Source organism: Leptinotarsa decemlineata, unplaced genomic scaffold, assembly GCF_025532065.1.
Source record: "Leptinotarsa decemlineata unplaced genomic scaffold, Ldec_3_MD MMD2_tig00026314_RagTag_RagTag, whole genome shotgun sequence".
In the NCBI taxonomy this organism is placed as follows: Eukaryota; Metazoa; Arthropoda; class Insecta; order Coleoptera; family Chrysomelidae; genus Leptinotarsa; species Leptinotarsa decemlineata.
In genome coordinates, this window is record NW_027412684.1 from 751,188 (window position 1) to 767,002 (window position 15,815).

Genomic DNA, 15,815 nt, shown 5'->3' on the forward strand with positions numbered 1-15,815 from the left:
ATATAATACCATCCTCACTAAGAATTGGCAATTTCTTAACCTTGTATTGGTTTATTTATCGTTCAAATGAAATGTAAGCAATTATAGGTTTTCAAGTTAATTATTATTATTAAATGAAGATGACAGTTCATGAAGACAATCAGAATCCATACAACAAACATCATTTGAAGTAGTTAATAATACTGAATATGTTTTCTTATAATATTACCCACAAATTTAGTGTTCATAACCGTTATCAGATAATGAAAAGTTACAAAACATATGGAGTTTATATTAAAGAGCAACATCTGATGAATTGGAGAAATATTTTGATTTTCCATAAAAACACATATTTATCCATCATCTTTTGTATAGGTTGGGTAAGGTCAAAAGTGAGTGGGTCTATTCGTCCCTCCATCACAACCCGCAAGGGTTCATTGTGGCTCACACCTTTTCTCACTCGACCAAATGAACCCAGCTTCTTAACGAAACCGGTTAATTCATATGTTGAGCGGGGCAGGCACAAAGTATATGCTCTGTTGTTTCATCAGTACCTACAGTACAGTACGAGTCTGTGCATATGATCAGACGACAGTGACCTGTGAATAGGCCTGTTAAACATCGTAGTTCATACCTACTATAGTCCAACCACTGTTCAAGGTTTCAAGCTTCGAAAAGTGAATGAACACCTTGGAGTGAGCCAATCCTGAAAGATTTCGCCAGAAGTCCATAAATCTTCTTGCCATCCAGGTGTTCCATCTTTTTTTGGCAAAGCCCAAAGCGATTCTCATTGCCTTTCAGGCTAGTGTGGCCAGGAATTCAGACCCTAGATAATTTGTTACGTCTTTCCATCGATGAGAGTAGTTTTTGGAAATCTCTTCACACACGATTCAATAGCATAGATTTCCGCTTGGAATACAGTCGCATAGGTCCCTAGGCAGGTTGATATCTCTGTCCTGGGTCTACGACTGAAAACACCTGCACCAGAACATGAAGGTGATTTTGATACATCTGGGAACCAACACCTATCTGCTCCTAATATTTCCTTCTCCCGGAGGATCCAGTCCTCTCCATTCAGAAAGAGTACAGTATAAGGCATTTCGTAGTTGACAGTTGGACGCATAGTGTCAGAATTCTGTGACTACCAGTGTCAACCAGCAGTCTATTGTCATAGTAAAAATCAACTAGTAAGTCCACTACCACTACTTTCATTCATAAATTCACGAAGTTCTCGATGACCTCGAAACGAAATGCGATGCCAATTTCGTTCTTTTACCATAGGCATGTACTCATATAAAAACGAAATTTGAGGATATTTTAGAAGATTTTGTGGTGAGTTACTTATAACCAACTACGATAACTAAAAACAATAATAACAACAGCGAATAAACTGAACACAATATCAATTTCCGACCGTTTATTATAACTAATCCGATGCCCGTGGTACCGTCGAATCCTTCGATACTACAGCACTGAACGCATTGGATCAGAATCTCATCCTAAGAGCGTTTGAAGGTCCCTGGCAACTCGGGCGGATCACGTTGTAAGAGAGCCTACTGGTTGTATTATTCTACTGTGCTATTGTTCTCTGCATTAGATTGATTTGTGCAATTGGTCATGTACATAAGTCTATGTGCAGTCCATCTAGGCTCTCTCTCCAGAAAATATGGAGAGGAGGTAGATCTATAAGGACACCTCTATGGCCGCTGACAGTGTGGTTCTGATTCCACCAAAATCTGAATTGCAAAGTAATAAATTATTGAGATTTAGTCTATATGATAGTTAAAACTTTACTAGTTACATTCTGAATTTGAAAAATAAATCATCCAGTACCTTACTTTTATTAAGGTAACCAGAATCCTAATCAGTTTTGCTATATTGAAAATTGTTTTTTCAAGTCTCATATTTCATATAGCATCTCACTATGTGAAAATTCAAATGATTGGCAATCTTTTTTTATACTCGGGGAAAAAAATATTGAGAATATTTGCTGATATTAGATATAGAGATTCTTGTCGTCATCATGTGATCATTATGAAGTCTGACAGTTCCTTCATTCAATGGGTATTCACTTTTATAAGAAAAAGCTCCACACTACCTAGGCAGTCAAACGATGTAAACTTGAAAAAAATCGAAATATGAAATTGTTGACATCATAAAACACTTTTACGACATTGAAACTATAAAAATGTTTTGTTTCAAAAGAATCATTATTTGGATGCAATTCTCATTGTTCACATACAGTTTCAAAATATTCATCTCATGTTTGAAGTTAAATCTTTCTATAACATGTGTCATGCGCAACTCACTCCATCCTCGAATAAAATATTTTTATCTTGTTGTGTATTTATATACAAATACTGATTTATATTATTTGCATTTCATAATATCTTTGACGTACTGTGACGTCAATATGTATAATAACTGTGTATCAATCTGACAATTCCAGTGATAATTGAGGTAGTCTTACTATGGTTTTATTAAATATTCAATCGTTGCGAAATAAAACTGATGAATTATTTACTCATTTAGAAGACTCACATTTTCCAAATTTTGTACTACTGTATTTTCCAAATTTTGTACTGTTTTAACATTGGTTGAAACAAGTTTAGTTAGTTTTCGTTTACAATTTCGCTATATTATCTTAGTATTGCAGAACCATTTCATCTCATGATGAGTAATGAACTAAGGTTTGGCAATTGTGATAAATGCAACCATTTGTTTCTTGGAAAAGTTTTTGAGCTTCCTGTAGTTTATTCAAAAAATCTGAATACTTTCATTCCATGTTTATGTCGATCACTTTCTTCTGACATCAACACCTTTCTTTTTCTTGAATCATTGCTCAATGTACTTCTTTCTGAGTCAATTATTATTTTAACCGGGGACTTCAATATAAATTTTGACGGAGTTGAATCGAATTTAACGTAGTTTCTGATTAATCTACTGTCTTATTTGCCTTGAAAGTGTATATTGACATTCCAACTCGTATGATATAAGATAGTCATTCGATAATTGATTATGTATGTAGCAACTTCGACGATAATTTCCAGTCAATTGTTTTCTCTGGATTATCAGATAATGAAGCTATTAACTTCAGTGTTAACATCGATTCCACCAAACAAGCTGAAAAGTTCAAGTAAGGAAGACTTTACGTTTCAACAAACTATATTTAATAAGTTCTATCTAAACTGTTTTCAAATTAATTGGGAACATAGTCAGGAAGTTATTGATCCTCTTCAACCTTTTTATTTTCAGCACAGGTCCAATTTTATTTACTCTTTTTCCCACCAAATGATAAAATTGATATTGAAAAAGCATTGGCTTACCAAAGGCACAAAAATCTCAGCATTTCACAACTATGTCAAACAATACAAAAACATTCAAGAAAAACTGATTTATCATGCAAAATATAACTTTTATCAAAAAAGGATTAACCAAGCAAGTAATAGAGCTTAAAAGACTTGGTCCATTATTAATTACTTTCGAGATAAGTGTCAAAATGAACAAGTAGAAATACCAATACCAGTAGATGAATTTGATAAATATTACAGTTCAATTACATAATGTAATTTCTTACGACAAACTAATTTTGTACTCTATTTATGTTTGCGAGTTACAGGCGATAATCGGTTCGTTTAAAAATTTATAAACATTTGGAATCGACGAATTATCAATGAAAATTTTTGAAAATCTTACTGTTACTTGCCCTGAATGCATTGGCGAAGGCAATCAATCAAGCATTCCTAACGGGTTTTTTCCCTCGTTCTTAAAAACGTCTATGGCAATTAATTCCTATTTGCAAAGGTGGTGATCAAAAGAATCTTTCGAACTATCGCCCAATTTTGTAGAATACTTTTAACCAAATATTCGAACTTCGGTAATATAACAAGCTCCAAACAATTTGGATTTCAGTCAAACAAAAATACTCATTATGCCATATTTTCATTTTTATATTATGTCTATAGTAACATCAATAGAAGAAAGATCACAGCAGTAGTCTTTTGCAATTTCTTTAAAGCATTGAAGGTATTAATCATGAATGGTTCGAGTCTCATCTATAGAAAAGAAGTCAAAGTGTTGAATATACATCAATATACAATAGGTATATAACGGAGTACCACAAGGCTCAGTATTCGGTCCTACCATATTTCTACTCTATATCAACGATTTGACTAACATCCATAAAGAGGGTGAATTTACTTCATTTGCCGACGACACTAGAATATTATGGCATAAAACCAACTCATAATTGATTGTTCTGATATTATTGATTGTATGTAATTTTTGATTGTATGTTTTGAAAGAATATTTTCCCTGTAATTTATTATTTATATGAAAATAACTGTTTCGAAATGCCTTTTTCTTTCAGTTTGTGTCTGAACATTACTTCTTTGCATGATGTACACATCTACACATTGAGTTAATTTTTGAAATTGATTGCTTCCTTCTTTTGAAAGATTGCCACATTTTTTTTTGTATCAAGATGGAAAAGGCCAGAAATATACTCCACATATCGCCTATAGGCTTACTTTATCGTAGAGAAAAGTAGATTTGAAGAGTGGTGTCTGAAGAACCGTGATTTGAAAAAAAACTCAATTCAGATGGTTTTATCCTGAACTATGAAACATTCACTCAGCAATAAGAAAGTAGGTTTGAAATTTCATTTCGATATCATATATTAATTTTCCTTCGATCATTTCATGTAACACATGCAATAACCAATTTTGTGTTTCAGCAATACTCTTCTAGCTCATAATGATTCGGTCATTCCTAAACTATTTTTAATATCATCAGTCACTTTTCTTTTTTATTTTTATTTCACTTCACCTTTTCACAAACTTGAGGAAACATATTCAATTTTTCTATATTTCATTAATTTCTTGTTTCAAAACTGTGAGTTGATTTTAAACAATGAAATAATTTAGTGTATATTTATTCTGTTTCGATTCAAAATTTCGATTTCATTACCTGAAATATTGAAAAATTCTTTATAGAAACTTATTGATTATTGCTTTAACTTACTCGATATATGTAGCTCCCAATTCATTCTGTACTGTTATCACGAATGCATACAGTGCTGATATAATACATGCAACAATACACATTGAAGAGGTTCTCCAAGGCATCTTCAGAAAGTATATGAGTATTATTGGAGAGATGAAGAATAATTGAGAATCCACAGCAAGATACCAAGCTTGTTCTACGCACTGAAAAAAATAATCTCTAAATATATATAACACAAAGATGACTGACTGACTGACATAGTGATCAATCAACGCACAGCCCAAACCACTGGACGGATCGGGCTGAAATTTGGCATACAGGTAGATGTTATGAGGTAGGCATCCGCTAAGAGAGGATTTTGATCAATTCTACCGCCAAGGGGATAAAATAGGGGATGAAAGTTTGTAATAAACTTTGTCAATTTTAAACCGATCAGTCTGAGACTTTGCATGCATAAAGCTACTATGACGTAGGCTTTCCCTGAAAAAGGATTTTGATAAATTCCACCCCTAAGGGGATGAAATAAGGAATGATAGAGGATGTAAATGTATTAGTTTGAACATATCAATCAGTACCTAATGGGTCGAATAAATTGAGACGAACAAAATAATTTTCAGTTCTGAATGTTGATAATAGATGGCGTTAGTAGTTTTTTAAAACGCGCTATCGTTGTCGTTGTGCTATCGTGTTTTCACTGAGTTACATGTATCCGATGATGAATGGCCGCCGTATCTAATGGTACATACTAATAAATATTTCTAGCGGATTATATTTGACGATTTTGGCTGTTTTTTTCTTGGCATATTGTGGATTGTATTTGCTTTGTTTCGGTTTAGTAGTTTTGGTGATAGACTCTGCTTTGCATTTGGCATTTGTTTTGTTTTCGTTTGGTTTAAGTATGGGTTTTGTCGGTTAGACTTTTTTGAATGGCGAAAGAAAATCTGAACGTTAATGGAGAAGTTGAAGAATGTACTATCGTTCCTATTGTTGGTGACGGTGCATGTTTGTTTCGTGCTCTCTCTTATTTAATGTACGGAACACAAGATAGAGCGATGGAGGAGCGTTCAGAAATTGTCAGATATGTGGTTAATGACTGGAGCAAGTTTTCAATTATGACCCACGACAGGAATGGTGATAACTACGTAACACCTGACGAATATTTTGCTGGTATGATGAAAAATGATACTTATGACTTGTGAGTTGATAGCAGTAGGAATAATATTCCCATTTAAGTTTGAAGTTTATAGAAACGATCTCATATATACGGAATCTGGATCTAACGGCTATCCGGTTAGGCGATTACGATTCAGCAAAGATTTGTCCAGTGGGCATTTTGATGCCTATCTTCCCATAGCAGCACAGAAAATTACTCGGCGTCATATGGAAGTAGCTGTAGAAGAACATGATTTTGGAATTGATACACCTTCGCAACTTAAAGTTGATAAGGGTTGTCAGGAGGTACCTATTTTAGAGCAATAAATTATGATAAAAATTCAATAAGAAGTTTATTGTCCCAATCTGAGTTTGTGACATTGATAGAAAAAAAGAAAAACAAACGTAGAGCAAGGTTTACTAATCACACAAGAAAAAATCAAATAAAAAAGTCCCAAAAAAATATGGACAGGATCTACCTGAATCCCACCGTAAAGCTGTGTCTGAATATAAAAAAAAAACCCTGATGTACAGGTGCAAGCTGTCGCCACCTACCAGGCTGCACACCCTGAAAACACAGGCAATCTGTCACCACCTACAAGGCTGCAAACCCTGAAAAATATAGGCAGTTTGCTGCACTATATCAGGCCTGGAATACCGATGTGCATAGAGTGATTCAGTCACGGTATAGAGGATACAATTCAGCGTGTATGGAAAGCAAGTTGCTTTCGGGTTTGGCGTATGACCCAGGTATTGATTATGGAACTGGCAGCAGTGTAGTCTTAGCGAGATCTTCCGTATTATCATATACTTTTATGGCTTCAACATCGCATCACTCCGGATCAAATTGACAATATTATTTCTGCTGAAATACCTAACCACGATCGTGATCCTGAGCTTTACGAAATTGTTGAAAGTAATATGAAACATAGCGCCTGTGGAAGTTTAAACCGAAATTCTCCATGCATGAAAGATAATTCGCGCAGCAAACGTTATCCTAAGGCTCTTATTGAGGAAACTCAAACCAGTGATGATAGTTATCCGCAGTACAGGAGACGTTCTCTGGATGACGGTGGATTCTCTGTCAACATCAAGGGTGTTACAACATATAATCGTTGGGTGGTTCCTTATAAACATGTGCTATTAAGAACATTTAACGCTCACGTGAATGTAGAGTATCGTCATTCAGTGAAGTCATTCAAATACATTTGCAAATATGTTAATGAAGGGTCAGATCAGTCTACGTTTACTTTAAAGAACGGAAAGGATGGAGTTACAACCTACGCAAGTAGTCGATATGTAAGTTCAGATGGAGCAGATTGGCGAATCCTCAAATTCCCGATACATGAGCATTTTTCTCCATTTGGACAGCAATGTGCATTGAGAAATGTAATTTGTGGCCCCAGGTTAATATTCTTAAACTCTCTGAAAATATGAGAGCACATTTGGGCGGGGATAAGTCTGCTGGTAGATTTTTAGATCCCCTTCTTAAAATCGGTAATGGTGATTTTCCTTAGTGGAAGCCACAATATTAACTGGGAGTGCGAAAGGGGAAACTGTTTTTATACCACGAATCCCATTAATACCTAATGAAATCCCCTTCGAATTCAAACGATTACAGTTTCTCCTAAAAGTCTGCTTTGCCATGACAATAAACAAGTCTCAGGGGCAAACTCTCAAAATTGCGGATATTGACTTGAGAGAACATTGCTTCTCTCATGGGCAGTTTTATGTTGCTTGCTCACGAGTAAGTTCACTCAATAGATTGATAGTTTTAGCACCTAATGACAAATTAGTTAAGAATATTGTGTACAAAAAAGTTTTGTAGTCCCTAATTTTTTACACACGCTAAACAAAAGTAAAGCCGCAAAAACTTTACCTGATTAATAATAATACTTCTTAACGCGAGCGAAGCCGCGGGCAAAAGCTAGTGGTATATATTATTTCAGAAACTGAATGAGACTTAATAACATATGTTATACATATGTTACATAGCTTAGCTTAGGAGTGAGGTCGAGTTGTGAAGTGCTGGCTGATATTCGGTAAATAACTCAAGAAATATACCAATTGAGAAGTTTATTACGAATCCTCAGAAATACTTCTTATGTCACTACCAATTGTCTTAGTCATTTCCTTTTTTTCCTCTGTTGAATTCTTTGTAATAAGTGAAAATGTCTCGTAAAGGAGCGGCAAACAAATTAGAGGATGATCTACAGTTAATTGTGAAAACATCCGTTTTGAAATTGTGCTCATCAGAAGAATTTGTGAATCAGATAACTGAAACAATTGTAAGTACATTGCAGAAGGATTTCAATGAAAAATTCAAAGCTTTCGAGCAGAAACAAAATGAACTAGAACTTGAACTCGAAAGACAAGAAAAAAGTGCTTCAAAAAGTAATGTCAACTAGCGAAAATGGGAGCAATACTCCAAATGCAATTCAATAATCATTCATGTTCTAAAAGATTCTAGATATGAAAATTGTCGTCAAATCGTCCTTGACACTTTTCGTGAAATGATGGAAATACCATTGAAAGATAGCAAGATGGAGAAATGTTTCAGATGGGGAAAGTACGATAGTAAAAAAAATGTTTGTTTGAAGGTACTGACAATGTTTCATGATGAATTTCACTAGTTCGGACTTCCATTGTCTACTATATAAAATGATTTGAAATCCCTGAAACAACTAAAAAAGAAGAATTAAAAATGAATAGCTGAAAATAACAATTATATCAAGCAAAATAAACCAGAAATGAAATAATAGTGGAATAAAATACAAGTGAAAATAGAACAATTGAATAAATAAAATAATAAAGGAATGAAAAAAGAAAATAAAAATAAAGAGTGGAGAGATTCCAAGTCACGTTAGTTCACGACTTTTCGATTGTTAGTATCTACAATCGTCTTCGGGTGATGACTGACTGCCAAAGAGTTTCTTGCTTCCGTTAGAGGTTGAGTCCTGTTTGAAAATCATCAGTGTTATTATTAGATTGACTAGTGCCTCAGCTATACTTGTTTCCTTTTAACAGTCAGGTAGTTTGGCGCATGTTTGACAATACAGTCGATCATCACCTGTTAAAAATTCCATTTTCAGATGATTTAACAGAAAGCTTTGCACGGCCTGGTTATTAGTCATATTAGGAAAAGCTAGATGAAGTTCCAGAAATTCACATAAGTTTTCGCTACCTCTTGAACATTTACCACAAAGTAAACAAGTGAGGATTTTTCCAGCAAAAGATTTACAAGCACAAGACGAAATGGGCAGTACGGAATCATTCAGTCCAGAGCGGTCAGGAGTATTGATTTTGCTATTGTTTTGCTCACGAAGAGTATTCAACAAGAACCCCAAGAATTCGGAACAATCCTCTTGTTGTCCGAACGAGTATCTAGTGGACTTCAAAGACTCCAGTAAATCGGTTGGAGAGAAAGATGATACCTTCTTACGAAACTGCAGCTGCATGAACAGGTGTTTGAGTTTGATGAATGAGTAGGAAACATTCCCGTTTTCGTGACTTGGAATCTCTCCACTTTGTATTTTTATTTTCTTTTTTCATTTCTTTATTATTTTATTCATTCAATTGTTCTATTTTTACTTCTATTTTATTTCACTATTATTTCATTTCTGGTTTATTTTGCTTGATATAATTGTTATTTTCAGCTATTCATTTTTAATTCTTTTCTTAAGATTTCAAATCATTTTATATAATAGACAATGGAAGTCCGAACTAGTGAAAGTAAAAAAAATCGCCCGATCTTTGTCAAGTTCGCCCGATATGATACCAAACATACCATCTATAGCAACAAGAAAAAACTACGAGGCAAAGGCATTATTATTCGAGAGGACCTTACAAAAGAAAAATTGAGTTTGATGAAACTGGCTCTGGAAAAAGCTAAAACGAGAGATAGAATGATGTGGACCACCAATGGAAATATCTTCATAAAGTTTGAAGACACCGTCGCTAAAATTAGAAATGAAGAAGACATAACAAAAATTATTTAAACATTTTATAGTTATCATGAGCAAATGTTTTCATATATAATTAAGGTATGTATATATTCCAATTTCTTTTTTATCAGTCAATACCAGCAAAAACTGATCGACTGTTTGTATACATATTTCTTTTTCTACTTTTTGTTTTTGTCTTATCTATAAACACGTTCGTATTTTCATTATTTCTTACGATTACTGAATCAAATTACTTTTTTTATTCTACCCATTTTTGTTAACTCAATTTAAGATTGCTGCTGCCATCATTTACCGAATTTGAATTAATCTTATTGAAATATAATTTTGACATTTTATGTATTAGCGAAACCTAGCTCCACGGGGGAATAGATGATAACTTATTGATGGTAGATAGATATAAACTGTACAGAAAAGATCGTGGGTCGCGTGCAGGTGGATTATGTATATATGCACAGAGTAAGTTATGTACCGTTGGAATGGTTTACAGACCACCATCACAGGATGTTTCTTATTTTCTAAATGAATTTGAAAATAGGTCAAGTGTTATTTCTATATCTCTATCACATGATATTTGTACAGGTGACTTCAATATCAATTTGCTCAACTCGATAAATTCGTACGTTACCAACTTTTTATCTATCTTGGAAACACTCAATCTATCCCAAATAATTGACTTGCCGACGAGAATAACAAAATCCACTTCAACCTTGATTGACTTGATTATTGTACAAGATAAAGATAGAGTACAGAAAAGGAGGTCGTGGATGTACACTTTTCCGATCACCAGTTAGTATTTTGTGAATATCGTCTGAAGAAGAAACACAAAGAATCTAGGATGGTTACGGATCGCGCATTGAATTTGGTGAATTTTGATTTTGATCTCAATAGAATTTTATTATTTTCCATCTATGAGAAAGAAGATATTGACGATAAACTACATATACTTGTGATTAGTATGGAGGAGCTTTTTGATATACATGCCCCTGTTGAGACACGTAGAATTACAAAGCCTCCTGCACCTTGGTTAACGGACACTATTTCACAAATGATGAAAGTTAAAAATAGGGCACTTAGCAGAATCAAAGTTACGAAGAATAACCAGCACTGGATTTTTTAAGGAACTGCGAAACTCCACGTATAAAGCTATTTTGAGGGAAGAAAAAGCTTTTTTCAACTCGAAGCTCAGTGTATCTAACAATAAACAATGCTGGAACATATTGAAAAATAATAAAATAATAAAGTTCTACCCGTGAAGGCTAAAGCTGATATTCCACCTATTTGCAAAATTTAGATGAAATCAATAATTATTTTGTTAATACCTTACTTAATATCTCTCCATTAGTTGATATTATATCCCAATATAATAGTAATGTACTTTATGACTCCAACTTTAAATTATCCCCAGTTGACCAGTCTTTGGTATCCCAAACTCTTTGTCAAATAAAAACCAATGCAATTGGACATGATGGTTTGTATATCAAAATGAGTCTTCTATGCTGTCCAGTAATTCTGCCTTATTTCACCCATATCATCAATTACTGTCTCACCAATAATGATTTTTCTTCAAATTGGAAGAATGATCTAATATTACTGCTACGAAAAACTACTAATCCTCAAGAACTGAAGGACCTTCGTGCAATAAGCATTTTACCCACGATGTCAAATATGTTAGACGAATTACCTGAATGAAAAATCAATTTTACCGCCGACACAATCTGGATATAGAAGAGGACATAGTTGCACTACCGCCTTGCTACATATAGTAGATAATATTATCTCAGCTTCAGATAAAGGTTTGTTTATGTACAGCCCTGATACTTCTTGATTTCAGTAGGGCATTCAACACTATAAACTATGACGTACTAATGTCAGTTTTGCATCATATAGAAATATCTGCAGATAGTGTTAAATTCTTCAATAATTATTTGAGGGGAAGATATCAGAGTGTGACGGTAGCAGCCAATAAGTCAAATTTTCTAGAATTGAAGTCGGAAGTGCCTCAAGGTTCAATCCTAGGTCCACTACTCTTTTCTATTAATACCAGCCAGCTCGTTAACTCCCTCAGACATTGTTCTTCTCATTTATACGCAGACGACACACAGATCTATATTCCTTTCAAACCTGAAGACGTTGATAAGGCTTGTGCACAAGTTAATAAAGACATCAATAATTTTGTTGAAACTGCAACTGATCATTGTCTAGTTAACAATCCAAAAAAGTTTAATGTTTTAATATTTGGGCCAAAAAATGTCAGGGAGAAGATTGAAGACAGAATAAAAATAAAAATACTTGACAAGGACCTGTCCATTATAGATCAAGCGAAAAGTCTGGGAATTATTCTCGAAGGTAATTTGAGATTCGAAACACACGTGAAAACACTTATTCAAAAGGCTTATGGAACTCATAAGATTATTTATGGAAATGGAAATTTTCTTACAAAATCAACAAAAATAATGTTATGTGATAGTTTAGTTTTGTCTACCCTGAATTTTGCTGATTCAGTGTACGGTACATGCTTAACGAAAGCATATGAGCAAAAAATCCAAAAGATTCAGAATTCATGTTTACGTCTCATTCATGGGGTTCGAAGGCGAGAAAGTATTTCCAATAAATTGGTTGAAACGGGTTGGTTAAAATGGCAATGCATAGGCGGTTGCATGCAGCGTGCTTATTTCACAGAATAATCATAACGAAGATTTCATTTCGAACAGATGTTCGATTTGAATCAATATCAATCAATCAATCAATCAATCAATATTCGATTTGGAGGTATTTTAACACCACCAATTCACCATCATGAATCCTTTGAACGGTCCTTCAGTTACCAAATTGGCTACGTGTACAACGGTATTCCAAACGAAATTAAAAAAATGAATGTGATTAGTCTTAAGTACTTCTATAAGAATGTTTATTGGAAGCAATAAACCAAATGATACATTTCAGATCCCTAAGTTGTTGAGAGTCCCTATTATTGTTTTTTTTAATTCTGTATTATAGGCATATTCCATAATGTTAAGCTTGTGTGAGGTTAAGTGGTAGAACAAATCAGTTATTTTGAATTATTGATTTGAACTTCGCCTTTGACGTCAGCCCTAGGATCGTTTATGTTCACAATGTGAAAAAATCTATATGCATCCTAGATTGACAGAATGAAGACACATTATTATTATTTTTTCACCGTAGTATGCGCTAGTCAGGCCCTATCCCCCGAAGCAAGCGCAGTGAGCCAAGAATAACAGCCTTCTGCATCTGTACGGCTAAGATTTCTGCCTTAGTGCGGCAAGCCGGTGTGATTTTGAGATTTGAGAGTAGAGAGGACATCATTCCACCAAGGACTCCGATAATCAGAACAACCATCTTGACAGAGTGATCTGGATAGAGTCTGCGGAGTTCGAAGAGAAAATCTCGATATTTTAACCGTTTTTCCCCTTCTTTTTTGAAGATATCCGTCTCGCCAGGAGCTGAAAACTTCACGACAAATATCGTTTTGGTCTGGTGGTCAAGAAGGACTACATCAGGTTTATTAGCTTGTATGAACCTTAGGGTGGGGAACGAATAGTTCCAATAAATTCGGCACTTCTCGTTCCCCACAACGGATTCAATATCCCCGGAGCTTAGAGCAACACCGGTGTCTCGTCAATACCGTAAGAGTGCCGTAGATGGTAACATAGCACTCTTAGGACCGCGTTATGTCGATGGATATAGGCCGAGGCCGCATATGCTGGACATGCTGATAGCATATTATTATTATTATTATTTTTTCCACCGTAGCGTGCGCTGGTCAGGCCCTATCCCCCGAAGCCCCGATACATTCGGGAGGCCGCGCCAGCATTATCAACCAGTGACCACTCCCCATACCTTGGGGTGAGTGATCATTGGGTCCAAGAATCATGTGACCTGAGCAAACGCAGTGAGCCAAGAATGACAGCCTTCTGCATCTGTGCGGCTAAGATTTCTGCCTTAGTGCGGCAAGCCGGTATGATCTTAAGATTCGAGAGTAGAGAGGACATCATTCCACCAAGGACTCCAATAATCAAAACAACCATCTTGACAGAGTGATCTGGATAGAGTCTGCGGAGTTCGAAGAGGAAATCTCGATATTTTATCCGTGTTTCCTTCTCTTTTCTGACGATATTCGTCTCGCCAGGAGCTGCAAACTCCACGACAAATATCGTTTTGCTCTGGTGATCGGGAAGGACTACATCAGGCTTATTAGCTTGTATGAGTCTGAGGGTGTGGAAGGAATAGTTCCAATAAATTCGGCACTTCTTGTTTCCCACAACGGATTCAATATCCCCCGGAGCGTAAGGCAACACCGGTGTCTCGTCAATACCGTTAGAGTGCCGTAGATGATAATATAGCACTCTTAAGGCCGCGTTATGTCGATGGATATAGGCCGAGACCGCATATGCTGGACATGCTGATAGCAAGTGCATTAGAGTCTCGGGTGCCTCACGGCAGGCCCTGCATCTTGTGTCAGGAACCTCTATACCCATCACGCGACTGCGGTAGACTAAGGTGTTGAAAAAACCATCCTGGCAAGCCATGATGAACCCCTCAGTTTCCGTCTTCAGCCCACTCGACCTGAGAAAAGCAAACGTCAGGCTCTTTGATAAGCCAAGATATCCGATGTTATTGAAGAAGATCCCATGCAGTGGCTTATCCTTGTGTCTCTGCAGAAGTAAGGCTTTTTGCTGAACGGGTTCCAACTCGGTGACAGAGTTATGGTCACCTCGTTCAGAGTCGAAAACTATACCGAGTTCATCAGCTGCTCGGGCAGCTGCCCCAAGGAGAAATGCTCCAATTCGTGCTCTCACATGGTCACAGACCATGAAGAGAAGGCGATCCGAACTGCTAACGACTTTACAGGCTGTATCTAGTACCATTCTGTCATGTAGACATTCCTAACTCAAAAGTCCACGGCTTCCCTGTTGTCGGGGGAAGTACAACCGTGAAACGGACGATTTGGGATGCAAACTCCTATAGAGATGCATCATTTTTCGGGTTTTCACGTCGAGTTGATACAGCTCCTCCCGAGTCCACTTCACTACTCCAAACGAGTAGAGTAGGATTGGAACGGCAAGCATATTTGTTGCAGCAACTTCGTTTTTTTTCCCGACAGTTCCGATAACCAGATCTGTCGAAGTTTGTGCAGATACTTGCCGCGGAGAGAGTTTTTCACTGCTGTTACCGCTTGTGAGTGGCGTTGTTCCACCCCGAGGTAAGTATACGTCTCCGTAGTCCCCACATCGTCCTCTTTTGAAATGGACCATTGCACATTTGTCTATCCCGAATTTCATATCGATAGCATGCGTGTACTCCTCCACCACCCTCAAGGACTGATGGAGATCCTTCTGTCCAGAGGCATAAAGTTTAAGATCATCCATATGAAACAGATGGGTGACCTTGTGCCTCCTGTTTCCGGGGGTGTCACAGTTATACCCTCGAGTATTTCTGAGCGCAACGGATAATAGCAATAGTGAGATGCAGAAGAGAAGGGGACTGAGGGAATCACCCTGAAATACACCCCTTCTGAAAGTGACCCACCCTGTTTGGAGTCTTGCTTGACCAGATGTTATGGTGAAGCGAGTTCGCCAAAGTGGTTTCAGTTGTTCAATGCATCTCACTATGTTATCGGGTACCGCAAGGCATCTGAGCAAATGCAAAATGAGCTCATGCGAAATTGTATCAAATGCCTTACGGTAATCGATCCAG

The 15,815-nt window shown here is 36.2% G+C and overlaps 1 protein-coding gene across 3 annotated transcripts in view; it reads right to left on the reverse strand.

The window, feature by feature from the left end:
* LOC111510637 (nose resistant to fluoxetine protein 6) overlaps positions 1–15,815 on the reverse strand; it is an 86,360-nt gene that overhangs the window by 26,192 nt on the left and 44,353 nt on the right. For all 3 annotated transcript variants that reach the window (XM_074181423.1, XM_074181421.1, XM_074181422.1), the window contains one exon: positions 5,002–5,186. In XM_074181423.1, the coding sequence (XP_074037524.1) occupies positions 5,002–5,186 (185 nt within the window). The remainder of the gene's footprint in view (positions 1–5,001; positions 5,187–15,815) is intronic.